The sequence below is a fragment of the Ostrea edulis genome, chromosome 4 (assembly GCF_947568905.1).
Source record: "Ostrea edulis chromosome 4, xbOstEdul1.1, whole genome shotgun sequence".
Lineage (NCBI taxonomy): Eukaryota > Metazoa > Mollusca > Bivalvia > Ostreida > Ostreidae > Ostrea > Ostrea edulis.
In genome coordinates, this window is record NC_079167.1 from 82,885,657 (window position 1) to 82,902,842 (window position 17,186).

General features: G+C 35.8%; 2 protein-coding genes across 4 annotated transcripts in view; one reads left to right on the forward strand and one right to left on the reverse strand.

The window, feature by feature from the left end:
- LOC125671505 (transmembrane protein 8B-like) overlaps positions 1 to 1,751 on the reverse strand; it is a 24,270-nt gene extending 22,519 nt beyond the window's left edge. For both annotated transcript variants that reach the window (XM_048907269.1, XM_048907270.1), the window contains exon 1: positions 1,611 to 1,751. In XM_048907269.1, coding sequence (XP_048763226.1) covers positions 1,611 to 1,674 — 64 coding nt within the window. In that variant the 5' untranslated portion in view covers positions 1,675 to 1,751. The remainder of the gene's footprint in view (positions 1 to 1,610) is intronic.
- A 118-nt stretch (positions 1,752 to 1,869) lies between these two features.
- The window catches only part of LOC125671507 (choline transporter-like protein 1), a 35,075-nt gene continuing 19,758 nt past the window's right edge, over positions 1,870 to 17,186 (forward strand). For both annotated transcript variants that reach the window (XM_048907271.2, XM_048907272.2), the window contains exons 1-8: positions 1,870 to 2,026; positions 5,755 to 5,862; positions 7,775 to 7,917; positions 8,186 to 8,425; positions 15,187 to 15,298; positions 15,511 to 15,574; positions 15,683 to 15,791; positions 16,994 to 17,114. In XM_048907271.2, the coding sequence (XP_048763228.2) occupies positions 1,982 to 2,026; positions 5,755 to 5,862; positions 7,775 to 7,917; positions 8,186 to 8,425; positions 15,187 to 15,298; positions 15,511 to 15,574; positions 15,683 to 15,791; positions 16,994 to 17,114 (942 nt within the window). In that variant the 5' untranslated portion in view covers positions 1,870 to 1,981. The remainder of the gene's footprint in view (positions 2,027 to 5,754; positions 5,863 to 7,774; positions 7,918 to 8,185; positions 8,426 to 15,186; positions 15,299 to 15,510; positions 15,575 to 15,682; positions 15,792 to 16,993; positions 17,115 to 17,186) is intronic.

The window sequence follows — 17,186 nt, forward strand, 5'->3', positions numbered from 1 at the left end:
CTAACCAGTGTAAATCAACTGACACTCCATTTTCATCTGTTCAAAAAAAAAGACGATTTGATGCAATTCTTTGAACTTCTGGAGTTTTCTTTCCAAAAAACTTTCAATAGTTAGGTTAAGCTTGAATGCTAAGTTAGTGTTTTGGTGTTCAATAAAAGGTGAACACTTCTTGCAATTAATGATCAAAGATTGTAAAACAATGCATTTATGATCAAAACTCTAAAAGAGTTAACAAAGGTGTTTTCACAATGATTAACTGACACATTTTTACATTGATTGCATGCTGTTCAAACTTAAATAATGTTTATAATATGCATGCAAAACTTCCCTTTTTTGTTAAGTAATTAATCTGACAATTATTATATATTTGATATAATGAGGCCGGATGGACTAAGCAAAATGGGCCGGATCAACGACGGAATGGATCGGGACGGATCGACAAGGGACGGATCAACAGCAATCTGTATGGTTACACTGCAGGTCCCAATTTTGGTGATGTCGCAGTTTGATTTTAACAATGATTATGGTTAAAGTTATTCCTTGGGGTTTCATTTTGTCCCTCTGATTCATTCTCCCTTACTCATAAACAACTATATCAAACTTAAAAAGAGACTTCATTTCACTAAACCCTGATATTAAAACCATTATTCATATATTTGACTATACCATCAAACCAACATTGTTATTTTCTTCGGAAATCTGGTGTTACATGTACTACTAATTCTGGTGGTACCATAGACAAAATTTATTCAAACCAACTTTGTGATAAACTACATCTTAACTTTTGCAAACTAATACTTGGTGTACAAATCTGCAACTAATTTTCCTGTACATACTGTCAGAAGATGCTACAAGGGGATTGTTAAATGAATTTCTTTTTAAAATAAATTAAATCTAGGTGTGCATGGGGGTGGGGGTGTTGTGCATGCAATAGCGTTGAATTTATTGATTTATTTAAAATTAGTATCATTATAATATATTGAAATGCATTTTACGTTCAAAGGCAGTGCTGTTCACAGTTTCACAATCTTGAAAGGTTTGCAACAAGACTTGGGCATTTTTATCACACAATTAGTGACTTGGAAAGATTGATAGTAAAAATAAGTAAAGTAGAGGCAGTCGAGAGCATTTCGCGAGTCAAAGATTTTAGCATGTCACAGTGAAGGCAACAGAAATAAAATGTATACAATATAAATATTTCAATCACATTTTTGTATAATGTGTTTTATGTTTTAATGATTTGATATAAAACCCTGGGAGAGAAAAACTAAAATGGGCTGTTTCTGCTGCCAATTTCATTCATGAACCGAGTATTTGACAAAAATTGAACCTGACCAAAGCATGAACAATTACAAACTATGCACATACATGTACATGTAGCTGCGCTCGCTCAAACGGTAGCACCGTCAACATATAAAATAATTACTAGTTAAACTGTATATGCCCCCCGAGGGTCCTTGATTGGCGAATAAACATAGGAATTATCATTATACACCAGGCTTTATCGATCAGCTGTTCGCTGGATATCAACTGTTATCTTTGAACAGATTTACTAAATTCGAACGTCTCAAAAATTAGTATGCTTACAATATAAAGTCGAATACACTTACGTTCAGATGAGATAATCGTAAACAAATGAAATAAAGCAATCACACAGACATAATTCCCATTCATAGCCAAGTCCGGAAGTCCACTTTGATGAGGGTCGCTTTGTAGTCAGGTTCCCGAAACCCCTCTGACTAGTCGCTTTGATGATATTGATGTTGAATTGTTGTTGAATGTCGAACCCGATTCAAACCAGCAACTTTACTGCATTAATATTATATCTAGATACATAAATATTTCACGATAACTATGGATATTATTTAAATTGTAAATATAGCTTTCAATAGGCATACCGTTTGCGGACACATGGTTTGTAAGTCGAGATGTTTGATGACGTCATTTCTCTCTGTGATGTGACGTTTTCAGCCAAGAAAAGATGGTATGCTCAGATTGTTGCAGAAAACCAAGCACTAAAGTGAACGTAAGCGCTTTACAAATATCACTGGTGTTTTTCATTGTTATGTGCTCTAATTGGATATGATAAAATACGACTATGATCATGGTCTCCTATTATCGCGTTAGTACGTTTAAAAAAAAAAAAGATTCGACATTTCAGCTCCTTTGTCAAAACTGACAAAAGTACAGTATAGAACGTCAGAAGCCACCGAGGTTATAGGAATAGACCTACAGTACATGATATAACGTTATATGATGAGTTCAATAGCCATTTTAAATTATTTTCTTTCTTTCCCCAATTTAGATCTAGATATCTATTTTAGACAAAACATAGTTTTGATATCTCAATACACGTATCAACACTTCGCGAAAGTTACGTCCCTTGTCCGCCATCTCTCGGATAAAAATCGTATTTCCCTACGTTGGCCTTTGTAATTTTCCTATCTGTAGCTTTGACATCTGTTATTTTTCCATCAATTGCAGTTAACTACAATCTACAATATGCCCCAGATTGGGGCAACCCATTAACTTGTATGAAAACTTGGTAATTGGCTAAATTTCCAAGTAATAACATCTTACATTTGGTAAGGTAAAGAAGGAAAACTTGGTTTTTCACCGATTGACCTTTGGCTGACCCCGCAAAGGGACGTAACTCGCGGCGAAGTGTTGATACGTGTATTAGCCCGGCGTCTCACTGAATCGTGCTAGTTAAATGTTTTCTATGAAAACATTTTAAATCACCAACATTTTGTGTTAATTTTGTGATGTTAAAAATTACGTCTTTTCCTCAACCGACACAGTGAAAATTAAGTCGTGAAAAATACGGTGTGCAACTTCGGTTTGCTTCGTGTTAGTTGAACTTGAAGAGTTCCATTGTATCGTGCTACGTCATCAAATCAATCTATAGAGCTCAAAAAGTGACAGAATTCAATATTTTTTTAAAATCTTACAAGACACTTGGTTTTATTCTTACATCTGACCCGTTGTAATAAAAAAAATATATACATAGTGCATGGAAAATTTAGCATAATATATGAGTGATGCCTTGCTTAATACCAGTTCTTCTTGTAAACGACCTATATTTCAAAAAGTCATATTGTAAATTCAATAGATTTATTCATGAAATCCGAATGTTAGTTTATATATTTATTTAAGTCCCATACTTATAAACTTTACCTTTTCGAACATAAATGATTATAATTACTTTCTTCAATTTCAGGCCCTCTTAAAATCTATTTTTAGATATAATAATGAGTGAAATAGATCATATTCCTTTCACTATATAAAGATTGAATCATTTTTACAACGTATTTCATGACTGTGTATATGTATTTCCCCTATCATGATTGTATTTGTTTTTCTGGGATACAACTCCCAATACAAAGCTGGAATCGAGCCCCTCCTATACACGTATCAACACTTCGCCGCGAGTTACGTCCCTTTGCGGGGTCAGCCAAAGGTCAATCGGTGAAAAACCAAGTTTTCCTTCTTTACCTTACCAAATGTAAGATGTTATTACTTGGAATTTTAGCCAATTACCAAGTTTTCATACAAGTTAATGGGTTGCCCCAATCTGGGGCATATTGTAGTTGACTGCAATTGATGGAAAAATAACAGATGTCAAAGCTACAGATAGGAAAATTACAAAGGCCAACGTAGGGAAATACGATTTTTATCCGGGAGATGGCGGACAAGGGACGTAACTTTCGCGAAGTGTTGATACGTGTATTTTAATGCTGTAGCGAATAATAAATGAATAATTTTTTTGCCACCAACATATTGTTTTCCTACATTTGTTTACATTCAGACACCGGAATTAGTGAATCCTTCCACCACAAAATATAGTCCCTGTCAAACCCTTTCAAAATTTGAATTGACACAACAAATTTCAACTGGATAGGGTTCAGCAATAGATGTGTAATATATCTGCACCAATGGGATCAGTATTGAACCAATGAATACTTATAGTTGTAGCATCCTGTGCAGTTGTACTCAAAAGCTCAGGAGCTAACTTCCTTAAGTCAAATTTAAATGTTCATGAAAATGTCTTTTTCATTTTTACCTTTCTGGCTTTCCATATATATCAGACGATATTTTGAAAACGATTCAGAATATAAGGATTGGACTTGGAATTAACAAAATAATGTATATTATTCTGAATGCTTTCTTCATCTATTTTTAGGAAAATTCAAATTCTGCATTATTTGAACTTATTGTACTGAAGACTTACCAATAACAAACTTTAATTCAAAATATATTACATGTACCTGACTAAACAACATGATTTCATGTTTTGATTCCAAAAATAACTCACCGCTAAGGAAGCGTTGCATATGCGTAATCGACGAAAATAAAAATAACACGATACAATGGGACGCACGGTACAGTGAGAAGCGAGTTTAATTCATATGAATTTTTGTGCCCCCCCCCCCCCCCTTTCTTAAGGTTTTTGATTATAATGTTCTGTGTGGAAATTTTAAAAAATCACTTTGATACATAATATTTATATCTATAGCTGATTCAGACATTCTAATTTTTAAAAATAAAAATGCGTCTAGTCTCGCTTTCACGTGCAAAGTCTTGAGAGCGAGAGTCTAGGGAAAGCAGGACTAAAATGCATCAAAATTTAACCTGTTACTTGTTATATTTCTTAAATCTAAGGTTCAAATCTGAAGATATATTAGAAAATTTTACAAAGTTTACTTGTTTGAAATCGATGTCTGTTTGAGAATTTTTCACTCATTTGAGGCTCGCCAACTGAAGATGAAGTACCAAAAATTTAGACCATTGCCTATGCTTTATTAGTGCCTAGGGCCATCATGGCCATAGCATTGAGGGTTCTAAACATTTCAACGCCAAAATGCTTGCAGTGACACTGGACCTCTGTTTTTAAGGTCATATCTGAAAGATTCTCACTTCTAAATGCTGAGCTGCATTTTGCGAAGGAGCAATCACTACCTATTTGTTTCACATAGCCACAGCACGAGCAGGGCCAATCTGATTAAAATCAGCTACATGATCCGCTCCTCTTTTTTTTTTGAATGTTGCTACATGAGGAGCTGATTTTAATCAGATTGGAGCAGGGCCAGAACTCTCAACCTCCTGGTTACAAAGTGAACTATCTACTACCAGGGTTTTATCCAGCATTTAGTTGTTACTACCCATTTTATATTTAAGGGGAATTTTTGAGAATGTAGTCATGAGCTTCCAGGGGATGGGAATGGGGGACATCTATGGAATATAATATCCACAGATTATAACAGCCATATAAAGTGATTGATTACTCATTTTATCTATATTGTAAGTCTGACATTTGTAGAAAATGACATAGAATATCAAAAAAATGATTTTTATTTAAAATTCTTATACAATTTTGTGAAGTTTCTACAAATGAAGGGGATTTTTTTTATCTGTGGAAGGGGAAATGTCCATTTGTTGCCAAGGGGGAAAGGTACCTTTTACCGGTAGTAAAAACAACCTAGATAAATCCCTGACTACTGTCAACTGACTTACCGTGTCTGGTCAATTTTATAATGAAATGAAATGGCCAAAATTCAGTCTATGAATTATAGATATATCATTTCTGATAACTTCATGCATTGAGATAGTGAAATGCAGTTGGTATGCAAAGTTAAAATCTACAACAATTAATGTTAAAGGATTGATCATGTGATGAACAGGACTATGCCACACATACATCTCAATGAAGACTATGAAAACTATATCTTATTTTGTATTATAAACATGTTTCAGACCAAGAAATATAAAGATCTGCCCGCTTTGACTGATGGACCAATCGTAGACAGGGAATGTCGTGACATCATATTTCTCATTATCTTCATTCTCTACATGGGTGGTATGGTAAGAAAGTTACACTGTATGTCTCTGAGTTTGTTCTAATCTGACTCTATTTGATTTTGTAGGATTAGGTTACACTGTATATTGTCCCTTCAAGTTTGTTCTAATCTGACCCTATGTAGCTATATCTATTAATAAGTTTGTTCTAATCTGACCCTATGTAGCTATATCTATTAATAAGTTTGTTCTAATCTCTGACCCTATGTAGCTATATATTAATAAGTTTGTTCTAATCTCTGACCCTATGTAGCTATATATTAATAAGTTTGTTCTAATCTGACCCTATGTATTGTAGCTATATCTAAAATTAATAAGAATGTGTTGCATTGTATGTCTCTTCAAGTTCTGATCGTTTTAATCTGATATAATTGTATATAGTTCTTTGATAACGCTAATTAAATTCTGCTAACAACAAATTAAATTGAACCCCAGCTCAAAAGTATAAAATGCCATCAGAAATTCATTATCACCATAATTGATTGCACCAGTATGTCTATGTACAGGTAAGCCCCCCTCCCCCCCGAGAAACAAAATTTTATAATGGAATGTATAGGGAGATTTTTTTCTTTTTTAAGAGCAACAAAGCCATGCTGAAGCTAGCTACAAGCTCAAATGAGTTTTTCTTATCACCTGCTGTTCAATGACTGTTGCATCTGTAAACTTTACACATTTTTACTTCTCCAGATCCATTAGGCCAATTTCAACCAAACTTGTCATAAAGCATCTGTTGGTAAAGGGGATTAAAAAATTTCAAATGAAGGGTCACACTCTTTTCAAAGGGGAGATAATTAAGAAATAGTGAAAATATGGTGGCATCTTTTAAAATCTTGTTCTCAAAAACCACCAGATCACAAAAGACCAACCTTGTATGAAAGCTTCTTTATTGAGTGTAGATTCAAAATTGTTCAAATTATGGCTGAGTGTAGGGGTTAGTGGGGTGTAGGTTGAGGCCACAATAGATCATATCAAAGGTTTAAATGGGAATATATTAAAGCTTTTGAATCTCAAGAATAGCGGTACTTTAATAAATCAAATTCATGTGGAGGAATCCTCAGGAGTGTAGATTCAAGTTTGTTCAAATCATGGCCTTGGGGGTAAAAAAAAATAAAAAATTTCTGAAGAACAACAGGGTCATTATTAGTCATATTGACATGTAAGCATCCTTAGGAAGTGCAGATTCAAGTTTCCAAGTCTTTAGAAATCTTCTCATGAACAGGGAAGTGTTGATAGACAAGCATCCCCAGGGGTAGAGTAGGGGTACAATAGGGGTCAAAGTTTTACGTGGGAATATAAGGGCAAAAAACTTTAACAAATTCTTTTTCTCTAGAGTAGTAGGACCATGATTGGTCATATTGATGTGCTAGCATCCTCAGATAGTACAGATTCAAGTTTGTTGAAATCATGGCCTCGGGATTGGGGAGATGTAAGATGGGGTAGGGTATCAAAGTTTTACATAAGAATAAATAGGAGAAAACCTTTATAAATGTTATTCTCAAGAGCAGCAGTGTCAAGATTAGTCGTCCTCGGGCAGTGCAGATTCAAGTTTCTTCAAATCAATGTCCCATGGGTAGGTTTTGGCCACAGTACAGACAAGTTTTTTTTTTTTTTTTTTTAAATATATAGGTAAAATTTTGAAAATCCTCTCAAAAACAATGGTAGAGCACCTGACTAGTAGTGAAGGGGTCCCAGGTTAGAGCACCTGACTAGTAGTGCAGGGGTCCCAGGTTCTATTCCTGGTCCAGTCATAAAATTTCTCCTTTCCTACATTACAATAAATACATATGGAATTAGCTGATCTTCTGATCATCAGTAATCATGCATTTAACAGATGAAGGATAAAACAAGTTATTTCTTAGTTTCCCTCCATTACATTGGAAGCAAAGTCCACTGCACAATTGGCCTCTACTATTGACAGGTGTATGTTGCATATCGTGGGATTTCCCAGGGTGATCCATATCGTCTGATTTACGGCGTGGACAGTTGGGGAAACGTCTGTAACAGAGAAAATCCCCACATTCCGAATGTCTCTTTGTCAGGCAGGAACATGGTGGGGAAGATGTGAGTACTCTAACTGGTTTTGGACAATAATGTTCCTCTACTGCGGAATCATTCAATGTTGTAGGGTCCCAAGTTTCATGGATTTCATGGCTAGCCATATCCTATAAATTTAAAACAACAACAAAATACACAATCTATATAATGTTTCAATGTAGAGAAACCATATCCACAAATTTTCATCCTTGTGTAAAATCCATGAAAGTTGGCCCCCCCCCGGAATTCAAATGATCCCACAGTATTTCATTGACATAATTTTCTTCTTGTGCAGGAGAACGCTACACTTAGACCAGACCTACTACGTTGATCTGCTGGCCACGAATCTGCTGCCACCGTTGACTAATGACAACCCTGATATAGTCATCTGCTTGTCATCCTGCCCCAACGAGACCCTGATGACATCATCAGAAGTGGACGCCTACACAGCGCGCACCAACATCAGCCTATGTCGCTATGACACCTCGTCTTACGTCGTGGATAATGATGTCTGCCTCACTCCTGTTCTTCCACAGTATGTAAACACCGGTAGTGGTCAGACAGGTTCAGTCCCTGCTGGCCAGATAGCTCAATTGGTAGAGCACCAGATGAGATATTCAGGGGCACCAGGTTTGAATCCCAGTCTGGTCTGTTGCATTTTCTCCTTTCCTGTTACATTTGGTGCCAAATAACCAACCCCTGGAACTGACAGGTGAAAATTCCTACCAGGGGATAAAGATCCTGGGTTGATTTCTTCAAGGTGTGAAGACATTTAAGGAGGGAGGAATGTAGCGGTCAGCCGGGTTCGATCGCTGGTGGCCAGATAGCTCAGTTGGTAGATGACACCTGAATAGAGATTCAGGGGGCCCGGGTTTGAATCCCGGTCTGGTCCATTGCATTTTCTCCCTTCCTTTTACACATTGAAATATACGAAAGCCCATTGAGCTCATTTCCGTAGCTCCAAAAAAAAAAAATTTCGCGAATAAACGCGAAACTTTCGCGTTATAATGCGTAAATTTTGCTTATAAACGCCAAACGTTGGTGTAAACCCAATTTACCGATTAAATGCCTCACTATTATGGAGGTAGCATGATATGATTTGTTCATTGCAATGAAGAATAATGAAAGACTTGTCCAGCTGTACTTTGAACTTGGACTCTCATATGCTGAAATTTTAAGCTTTCTTGCAATTGTGCATCAAGTCATTATTAGTAAGTCGACATTGAAAAGAACGCTGAAAAGATTACGACTAACGAGAAGAAAAAAATATTCTGATGTCTGCGATGTTGCTTTGTTTATTTTGAATGAACTGCAGAATTCGGGACAGCTTCATGGCTACAAATGGATGCACAACAAGTGTAAACTCTCTGGATTAACAGTTTCTCGAGACACAGTGTATCATCTCATGAAAATTTTAGACCCAGATGGGATATTGAAACGGAAGAGAAGAAGACTACATAGACGGCAATATGTCAGCAATGGTCCTGATAACGTATGGCATATTGACTCATATGATAAACTGAAGCCACACGGCATAGCTATAAATGGATGTATTGATGGATTTTCAAGAAATGTGATTTGGTTGGAGGCCAACTCAACCAACAGCGATCCAAAAGTTATAGCTGATTACTATATAAAAGCCGTGCAACGCCGGAGGGGATGTCCCCAAAGGATAAGAGCTGACATGGGGACGGAAAATGTTTACATCGAGCAAATGCAGAAGTTTCTAAGACGCAATCATATCGACGCTCAGTCTGGTGAAAAAAGTTTTATATATGGGAAAAGCACGCACAATCAAAGAATAGAATGGTTTGGGGGAATTCTAAGAAAGGAAGTTGGGCAGTTCTGGATGGATTTATTCGCAGATATGGCCAATTGCATTGGAGAAACTACCTTCTGCGGAACTTTCTTAGACAAAAATTTAGTACAGTTCTGTTTTATGGATATCATTCAGGTAAATATTTAAGGAACCATAAATATTTTTATGATCAATATGCAGATTGTTTGAATATTGAAATTCCAAGTACGCGAGCGCCTATAGCTATCGAGCAATAATTTGTACTTTGAAGGAACAAAACTTGTCCGTATGTCTTTCTCTCTATTTCTTTCTTTCTTCTAAGGATTTTTCAATTAGAATAGCTGTAACCCGATGTAAATAGTATGAACATTAAACACGTATTCTTTTGTGTATTTACCTTAATTTTCATTTTTATAGAAAGACTTGGATAACTTGGTGGAAATCTGGAACACTCATACTATCTCTGGTGGAAAAGACATGCATGGTGGGAACAGACCAATTATGCTCTACTCGCTTCCAGAACTATATAACAAACAACACTGCCTTTGTTACGCAGATGAAACACAAATCACTGCCTGCTTGGAAGAAACTACGCCAAAAGCTGAGTTTTCTTGTGACGAGACTGTTCGAGATCTATGCCTATTGCTTATGGAGGAAGATAGATATGAATCTCCGAGAGATTCCGAGGAAGTAAAAAAGCTATACATTCATCTTAGGGGAAAAGTCTTATCATTGCTCTAATAAATAATCTTCATCTTACAGTCCCTCGGTTTAACAGAACTTATTTCTGATTTCAACAATTTCTATACAGGGTCAGGATGCAATGTCATAATGAATATGATTACCAAAGTAAACCTGCGCAATTTCACTACACATCGAAGAAACATTAAATTATGTGATATTAACGGTCGAGTAAAACACTGGTCTGTAGGGAAAATGAAATGAGGAGGTTTTATAACAGTGGACTCTTTTTACATGTATTATATATTTAGATAAAAGGCCCATGGGGGTGTCATGGTCACCTGAGAGTCATGACCTTTTCTTGATAAGACCAACTTAGTTCGACCTGGAAATGGAACTCTGAATTTAGTGCCATGCATTTCACAAATTGGTGAGGATTCTATCTTTATTATCATATTTGTGAAACAATCATATTTGTACTGCAAACTCGGTATAAAGTCTGCTTACTGGGCCTAAATGTTCATGAATAACTAAAATTTTCAAAGGTATACTGTATGAAAAATTGTCAATGTATGACCGACCAAGCTCTTACCTGGGGCCTGGATTCTGATCCGAGGGGGACATGAATTCAAAATCTTGGTAAAGGGCTAGCTGCCTATAATAATCATACAAAAAGTTTGCCTGCGAGATGTCCAGAGGAAAAGAAAAATATTTTCAAAGGTGTTCTAAAATTTCAATATATGACCACCCTGTAGCCTGAAACTTGGACCCAGAAGCTATGAATTTTATAATTTTGGTAAAGGACTAAGTACTCATTGTATTCATGCAAACTATTTGTCTGCTAGATATCCAGGACTACAGAAGGTTTTTATGACCCTGTAATCGAAGATTCGAGGGCATATAGTTTTTGGTCTGTCCATCTGTCTGTCTGTCTGTTTGCAAAAACTTTAACTTTGGTCATAACTTTTGAATGGATGGTGATAGGGCTTTCATATTTCACATATGTATTCCTTTTGACAAGACCTTTCGTTTGGTACCATAATTACTTTGCTGCCATACGGGAGGATCGGTGTTTCACAAACACGTCTTGCTGTGGGTTTTTTTTAAAGTATAATGCATTTTCAATATTTTATCAACTTACTGCCACCCTTGGATCTGAATCCAGGGATCATATACTTCACAGATTTGGTATTATAACCATGCGTACATGGGCATAAACCATGAAATTCACAATTCGTGTTCCCCAGTACTCAGATATGCTATCTAAAAAACTTCGTTGACATTTATTCAACCGTTCCAGAAAAGAAGCTGATAATGTTCAAACGTTTACGATTGATGAACGGTGCACGACGTCAGATGAAAACAGACATGCAATTTACTGAGATGCTAAAAATACCAAATGATAAATAATCACGAATTTAAAAAAATGATTTAAACAATTAAAATTCATAAAATTTACCGTCTTATATTATTTCCTGACAAGTTCAACTTCCCCTTTTATTTTAATTTTTTTAGGGGGGGGGGGGGTACGTAATTTTAGGAAAAGTCTGAACTGAAACTACAAACATAATATTAACGCATATTAACAGGTAAAGGAAAAACAGTCTTTAAATATGCCATAATTATGATTATAAAATATTTGTGTATACGATATCATAATCGTGATTAGCTGTGCTTATTCAGTTGAAAAGGGTCACTTAAGACTGGTTAATGGATATTCTATCTTTTTATTTAAAGAATACCAACGTTATTCAGTACACGTACAATATTACACTTGCCATTCGTCAGCCATAGGACATTGTACACTTTTATAGCACTAAATCCATATCTGTTAAATTGATCTGGGGATTTTTGTAATATGTCGATTTTGTAAAAAAAGAAATTCTAATTTACCGGATCAAAGTAAATAGAACAAATTAAAAATAACAACAAAACGCAACTGTCAGAAACATGTCTACTATCTAAAACTATTATGCAACACAATAACTCTGAAGACAAAAATTGAGAATTTTTAAATTCTGGTTGAAAATCAAACCCGTGAATAACTATTTTGAAAGAATGTTACGAAAATATAATTGCAATCAATGACAGCTGGATTATTAGTGTAAACGACGAATTGTCAAGCATTGGTTTATAATATTTGTTTGAAGAGTCGTGTGTGAGTCAACTTAGCGAATTTAGAATATTGGATATATCTAATGCCGTCTCTTTTAAATTCACCAAAGAGTGTTCTGTATCAACATTTAATACATAACCTTTGTTTACAATCATATCTTAGAAGACCAATCAACTTTTAAAAGGGGGGGAAATTATCACTGAATTCACATTCTTTTACAATTGAAATAGTTGAACATAACAGAACGAAGTTTTGTAAATCATGTGACCATAATGATGTAGAAGATGAGTTTCATTTTATCCTGCAATGTCCATTCTATGTTGATTTGAGAAAGAAATACATCAAAGCTTGAAATCAATTAAGCTTCTTAATATGAACAATAATAAAGAACTCAATAACTTGGGAAAATTTATAGTACAAGCTGTGAAAACTAGAATTGTCTTAACGGGACTAATACCCCCCCCCCCCCTCCCGCGGGGCTCATCGATATTGGGGCATATTTGAAAAAAAAAATGGGATAGCCGAAGACCAGAAAGACATGATTTAATTATTCATGTTTCATCTGAATACAAGTTACAGAATACACTAAATCCCTTTGACCTTAATATTTATCAATAATCGTGGTGTAATAACAATCTAATTAAAATTAGATGTTAGATCCGTTCACGAGTATCTAACATCTAATTTTAATTAGATTGGGTGTATTAAAGGATGCAAATTTTCAACAACAAAACATCCATGCATTAGTCTCTTGGAAAATGCCTAGACAAAATCATATCAGTAGGGAGATAGGCGGACATTTTCTGTTTTATTTCCTCAGAGGAAACGTCACTTAAAAATGCATAAAATTCAAAATCTTCGTTCATAGTCCTAATCACCTGTACCTGTTTTACAAAACTATATTTATATAGAATGCTTCGCGTTATAACGAGAAAGTTTAGCGTTTATTCGCGAAAGTTTCGCGTTACTTCGCAAAAGTTACGCGTTATAACGCGAAAAATTTTTTTTTTGAGCTACGGAAATGAGCTTAATGGGCTTTCGTAGAAATAGAAGTTTTATCGCAATTCACCTTTGAATTAGAACGCTTTACCCGATATAGTATTGCGTTATGTGACGACACAATTGAATGAGACGATTGAACAATTTGAATGACATGTTTGATGTAATACAACAAGAGTTTTTATTGGCCGATTACAGCCCGCCCACTTTCTCGAGCGGATTCAGTGTAGCATAGCTCTCTGAAAAGATCCACCTCTTATAAAAACCTTCGATTTACGGGTCACAAAAAGCTGCGGACGGTTGAGGCCTGAAATCGGTGTATTCTTGTGTTGCTGTCTCATAAACTCAATATAAAAAAATCTTAACATATTTTCCTACTATATACTTGCGTCCAAACATACCTTCAAATATTCATTAAAGCAACACACCACCCGAAAACTCGCAGCTTCAAATGATTTCGTTTGTTGACGTAGCCATCTTAGGTAGCCGGTCAATTCGAACTCTTGCTATTGGTATCTATTCATAAAATCGGTTGTAAGTTATGTATTCGCTCTTCATTTATTATCAACACGAATAATTAATAGAAATTAAAACATTTTTGTACCAGTTTTTGTAATTAGGTAAAATAAGCTCTAGATGAACGAAAATGCTACATAAGCCCATTAGATGGAGATCGGCCAGCGCGGCCGCTCATGACTAATGAAAGCCGCACTGCTGTGAGTTTAGCTTTTTGAATAATTATCATTTAATAGGACTGGGGTGGTATATTATTTAAACAATTTAGCTAAAATATTTGTACACATCTAGACGCTATTGTGCCAATATGGAAATGAACCGGGATTCGAATTGACTGGCTACCTAACATGGCTACGTCTACGAACGAAATCATCAAATGCTGTGATCGAGTTTTTGGGTCGTATGGGGCTTTAATAAATATTTGAAGGTATGTTTTGACACAAGTATAGTAGGAAAATATGTTAGGATTTTTTTTTATATTAAATTTATGAGACAACAACACAAGAATACAACTTTTTCTCTTTCTTCCTTTGAATTTTTTTTCCATCTAGCATCTGGCCGTCATGTTTTCAAATGCTGACTACTCCCGTATAAGGGAATTTGGGCGGACTTATACATATGGACCAATGAGAGTTTCTGTTGCATTTCGCAATTGTATTACAAACAGATTCAATTGTGTCGTCACACAACGCAATACTATATCGGCCAAAGCGTTCTAATTCAAAGGTGAATTGCGATAAGATGATTATGCATGTATTGCAGTTTATAAAAGTTAGCAAAAATTTCATAAAAATTACATCTCTGCAAGCCATGAGTTCATTATCAAATTATTCCATGCATATACTCCACTGGAAAAATTAAATGAGTAAGCAAATCTGATGCTGGATATACAAAGATGAACAAACTCTATAAGAGTAATTGCTAGTAGTGTAGTAATTAGGGCTATACGGACCGTGGATATCGGCCTGGATAGCTCAGTGGTTAGAGCACCTGATTAGTAATGCAGGGATCCCGGGTTCGATTCCCAGACAAGCCAAAGATTTTCTCCTCTCTCCTTTATATATACTACAGTAGAATGCTCCAATAGTCAAAGACAAAGTATAATTAAAACATCCTCTTGTATCTAGCTGTTTGTTTTAGATTTGTAAATCTGTGTAAGAATTTATAGTTACTGTATTTCTTGCAGTACCAGTGTGTTTTTTCGCTGTATCCCTGACACTGTGGTGACATTAATTGACAAAATGAGCGGATCTTTCACTTCCTTACTCAGCAATTTCTCCGGGGGGAATCTCATTCAGGTAGGGCCTAGTCACAGGTAGGGTCTAGTCACAGCGTGGCGGTATCTTTCTTCTGTCAACAATGTACACCCTGTCTTTTCCTAATCACAAATAATTTTTACAGCATCCTAATCACAAATTATTCTTATAGAATAAAAAACTGTCCAATTTCCCTGCTATTTAAAACAACAAGTCTTTTAAAATCAATATGTTCAATACATTTTGTATTGCAGAAAATAGTCTCTGATATTCAGAACACATGGAAAGAAATGCTGTATCTCGCTGCAATCGCTTTTGGTAAGCTGTTGTACTTTAATCTTTACTTGTCAGTTCTTTTTACGATTATTTGGATGACAGAGAGCATTGTGGGTAGATCTGACGTGTTGACTTGACCTGTTATGACAGGAACTTCCCTGCTGGTGGTGGTCCTGTTGTGGCTCCTGGCAGCCATTGTTATCTGGATGCTGATATTTATAGTCACCGCCTGCTGCATTGCAGCGACTGGATATAGCTGGTAATTTTTTTTTGTCCGGATGTCATAATGAGTATTGCTCAACGTCATTTGTGTTAAAGGTAACAAAGAGTCTTTGTAAAGGTATTAGAATATTACTCTCATTTTTATTTTACCTGAGCTATAAGCTCGAGTGAGCTATTCTGAGCGCCTGTTGTCTGTAGTCTGTCCGTCTGTAAACTTTACACATTTTTTGCTTTGATCTTCTCTAGAACCTCTTGGCCAATTTCAACCATACTTCGTACACAGCATCTTTGGGTAGAGAGGATTCAGAATTGTTCAAATGAAGGGCATAGGGGGTTCCAAGTGGAGATAATCAAGAAAAGGTGAAGAGAGGGTGTGGTCATTTGAAAATCTTCTTCTCTAGAACCACTGAACTAGAAAGATGAAAGTTGTGTAAAACCTTAGTGTCACTCCAACACATCCAGTTTTTTTTATACCCCTGTGATTGGAGACTGTTTTGGTCTGTTCATCTGTGTATCTGTTTTTCTGCAAAAACTTTAAACGTTGGCTATAACTATATATTGATTGAATGGTGATAGGGCTTTCATATCCCTTGTAACAAGACCTGTCTTTTCCTACCAAAATTTTTGACACCTTGACCTTGGGATTTGGCCAAATGGGGGTATCGATGTTCACTAATTGAGGTGTAGTGCAGTTATATTTAATCAAATCATGGTCTTTGAGTCTAGGCCAGTAGGGTGGGGCTGAAATATGGATTCAAAGTTTTACATAAGATTGTATGTAGGAAATTTTAAAACACTCATTTCAAAAGTTGCAGGACCACATTTAATCATATTGTATACAAACATTCCCAAGTTGTGTGGATTCAAGTAGGTTTTTTTTGTTTTTGTTTTGTTTTTGGTTGGTTATTTTGGTTTTTTTCCCCCCGCAGATTGTGGACCCTGGGTTTAAGGATTGGGCTAGAATCGGTGTTCAAATTGTACATAGCACATGAATATAGAGAAAAAATCTTTTTCTCCAGAACACAACAGCAAGACCATGTTAGTGATATTGTCATAGATCCATCATCCCCTATGTTGTGTGGATTCAAATTCATTTAACTTAAGACCATGTGGGACTGTGGTGGGGTCATGATATGGGGTCAAAACTCTTCCGTGGGAATTAAAATCTTCTGATGCAGAGGAGCAGGATCATTGTGACTCAGGTGAGCATTGTGGTCCAAAGGCCTCCTGTTTCTAAAGGTATTACTGGTATCAATTTCGTGAGAGGTTCAACAGTCTTCCTGCAAACCAACAGACAGAAACAGAAAAAGAAAGAAAACGGACATGGTTGATTTATGCTGCGATAGCTAGCAGTATCACAGTAAGTGTGTGTTGTAATGTTGTCGTAATAAATGTTCATTGTAGAGTACATTGTACTGTTGTCACAATAAGT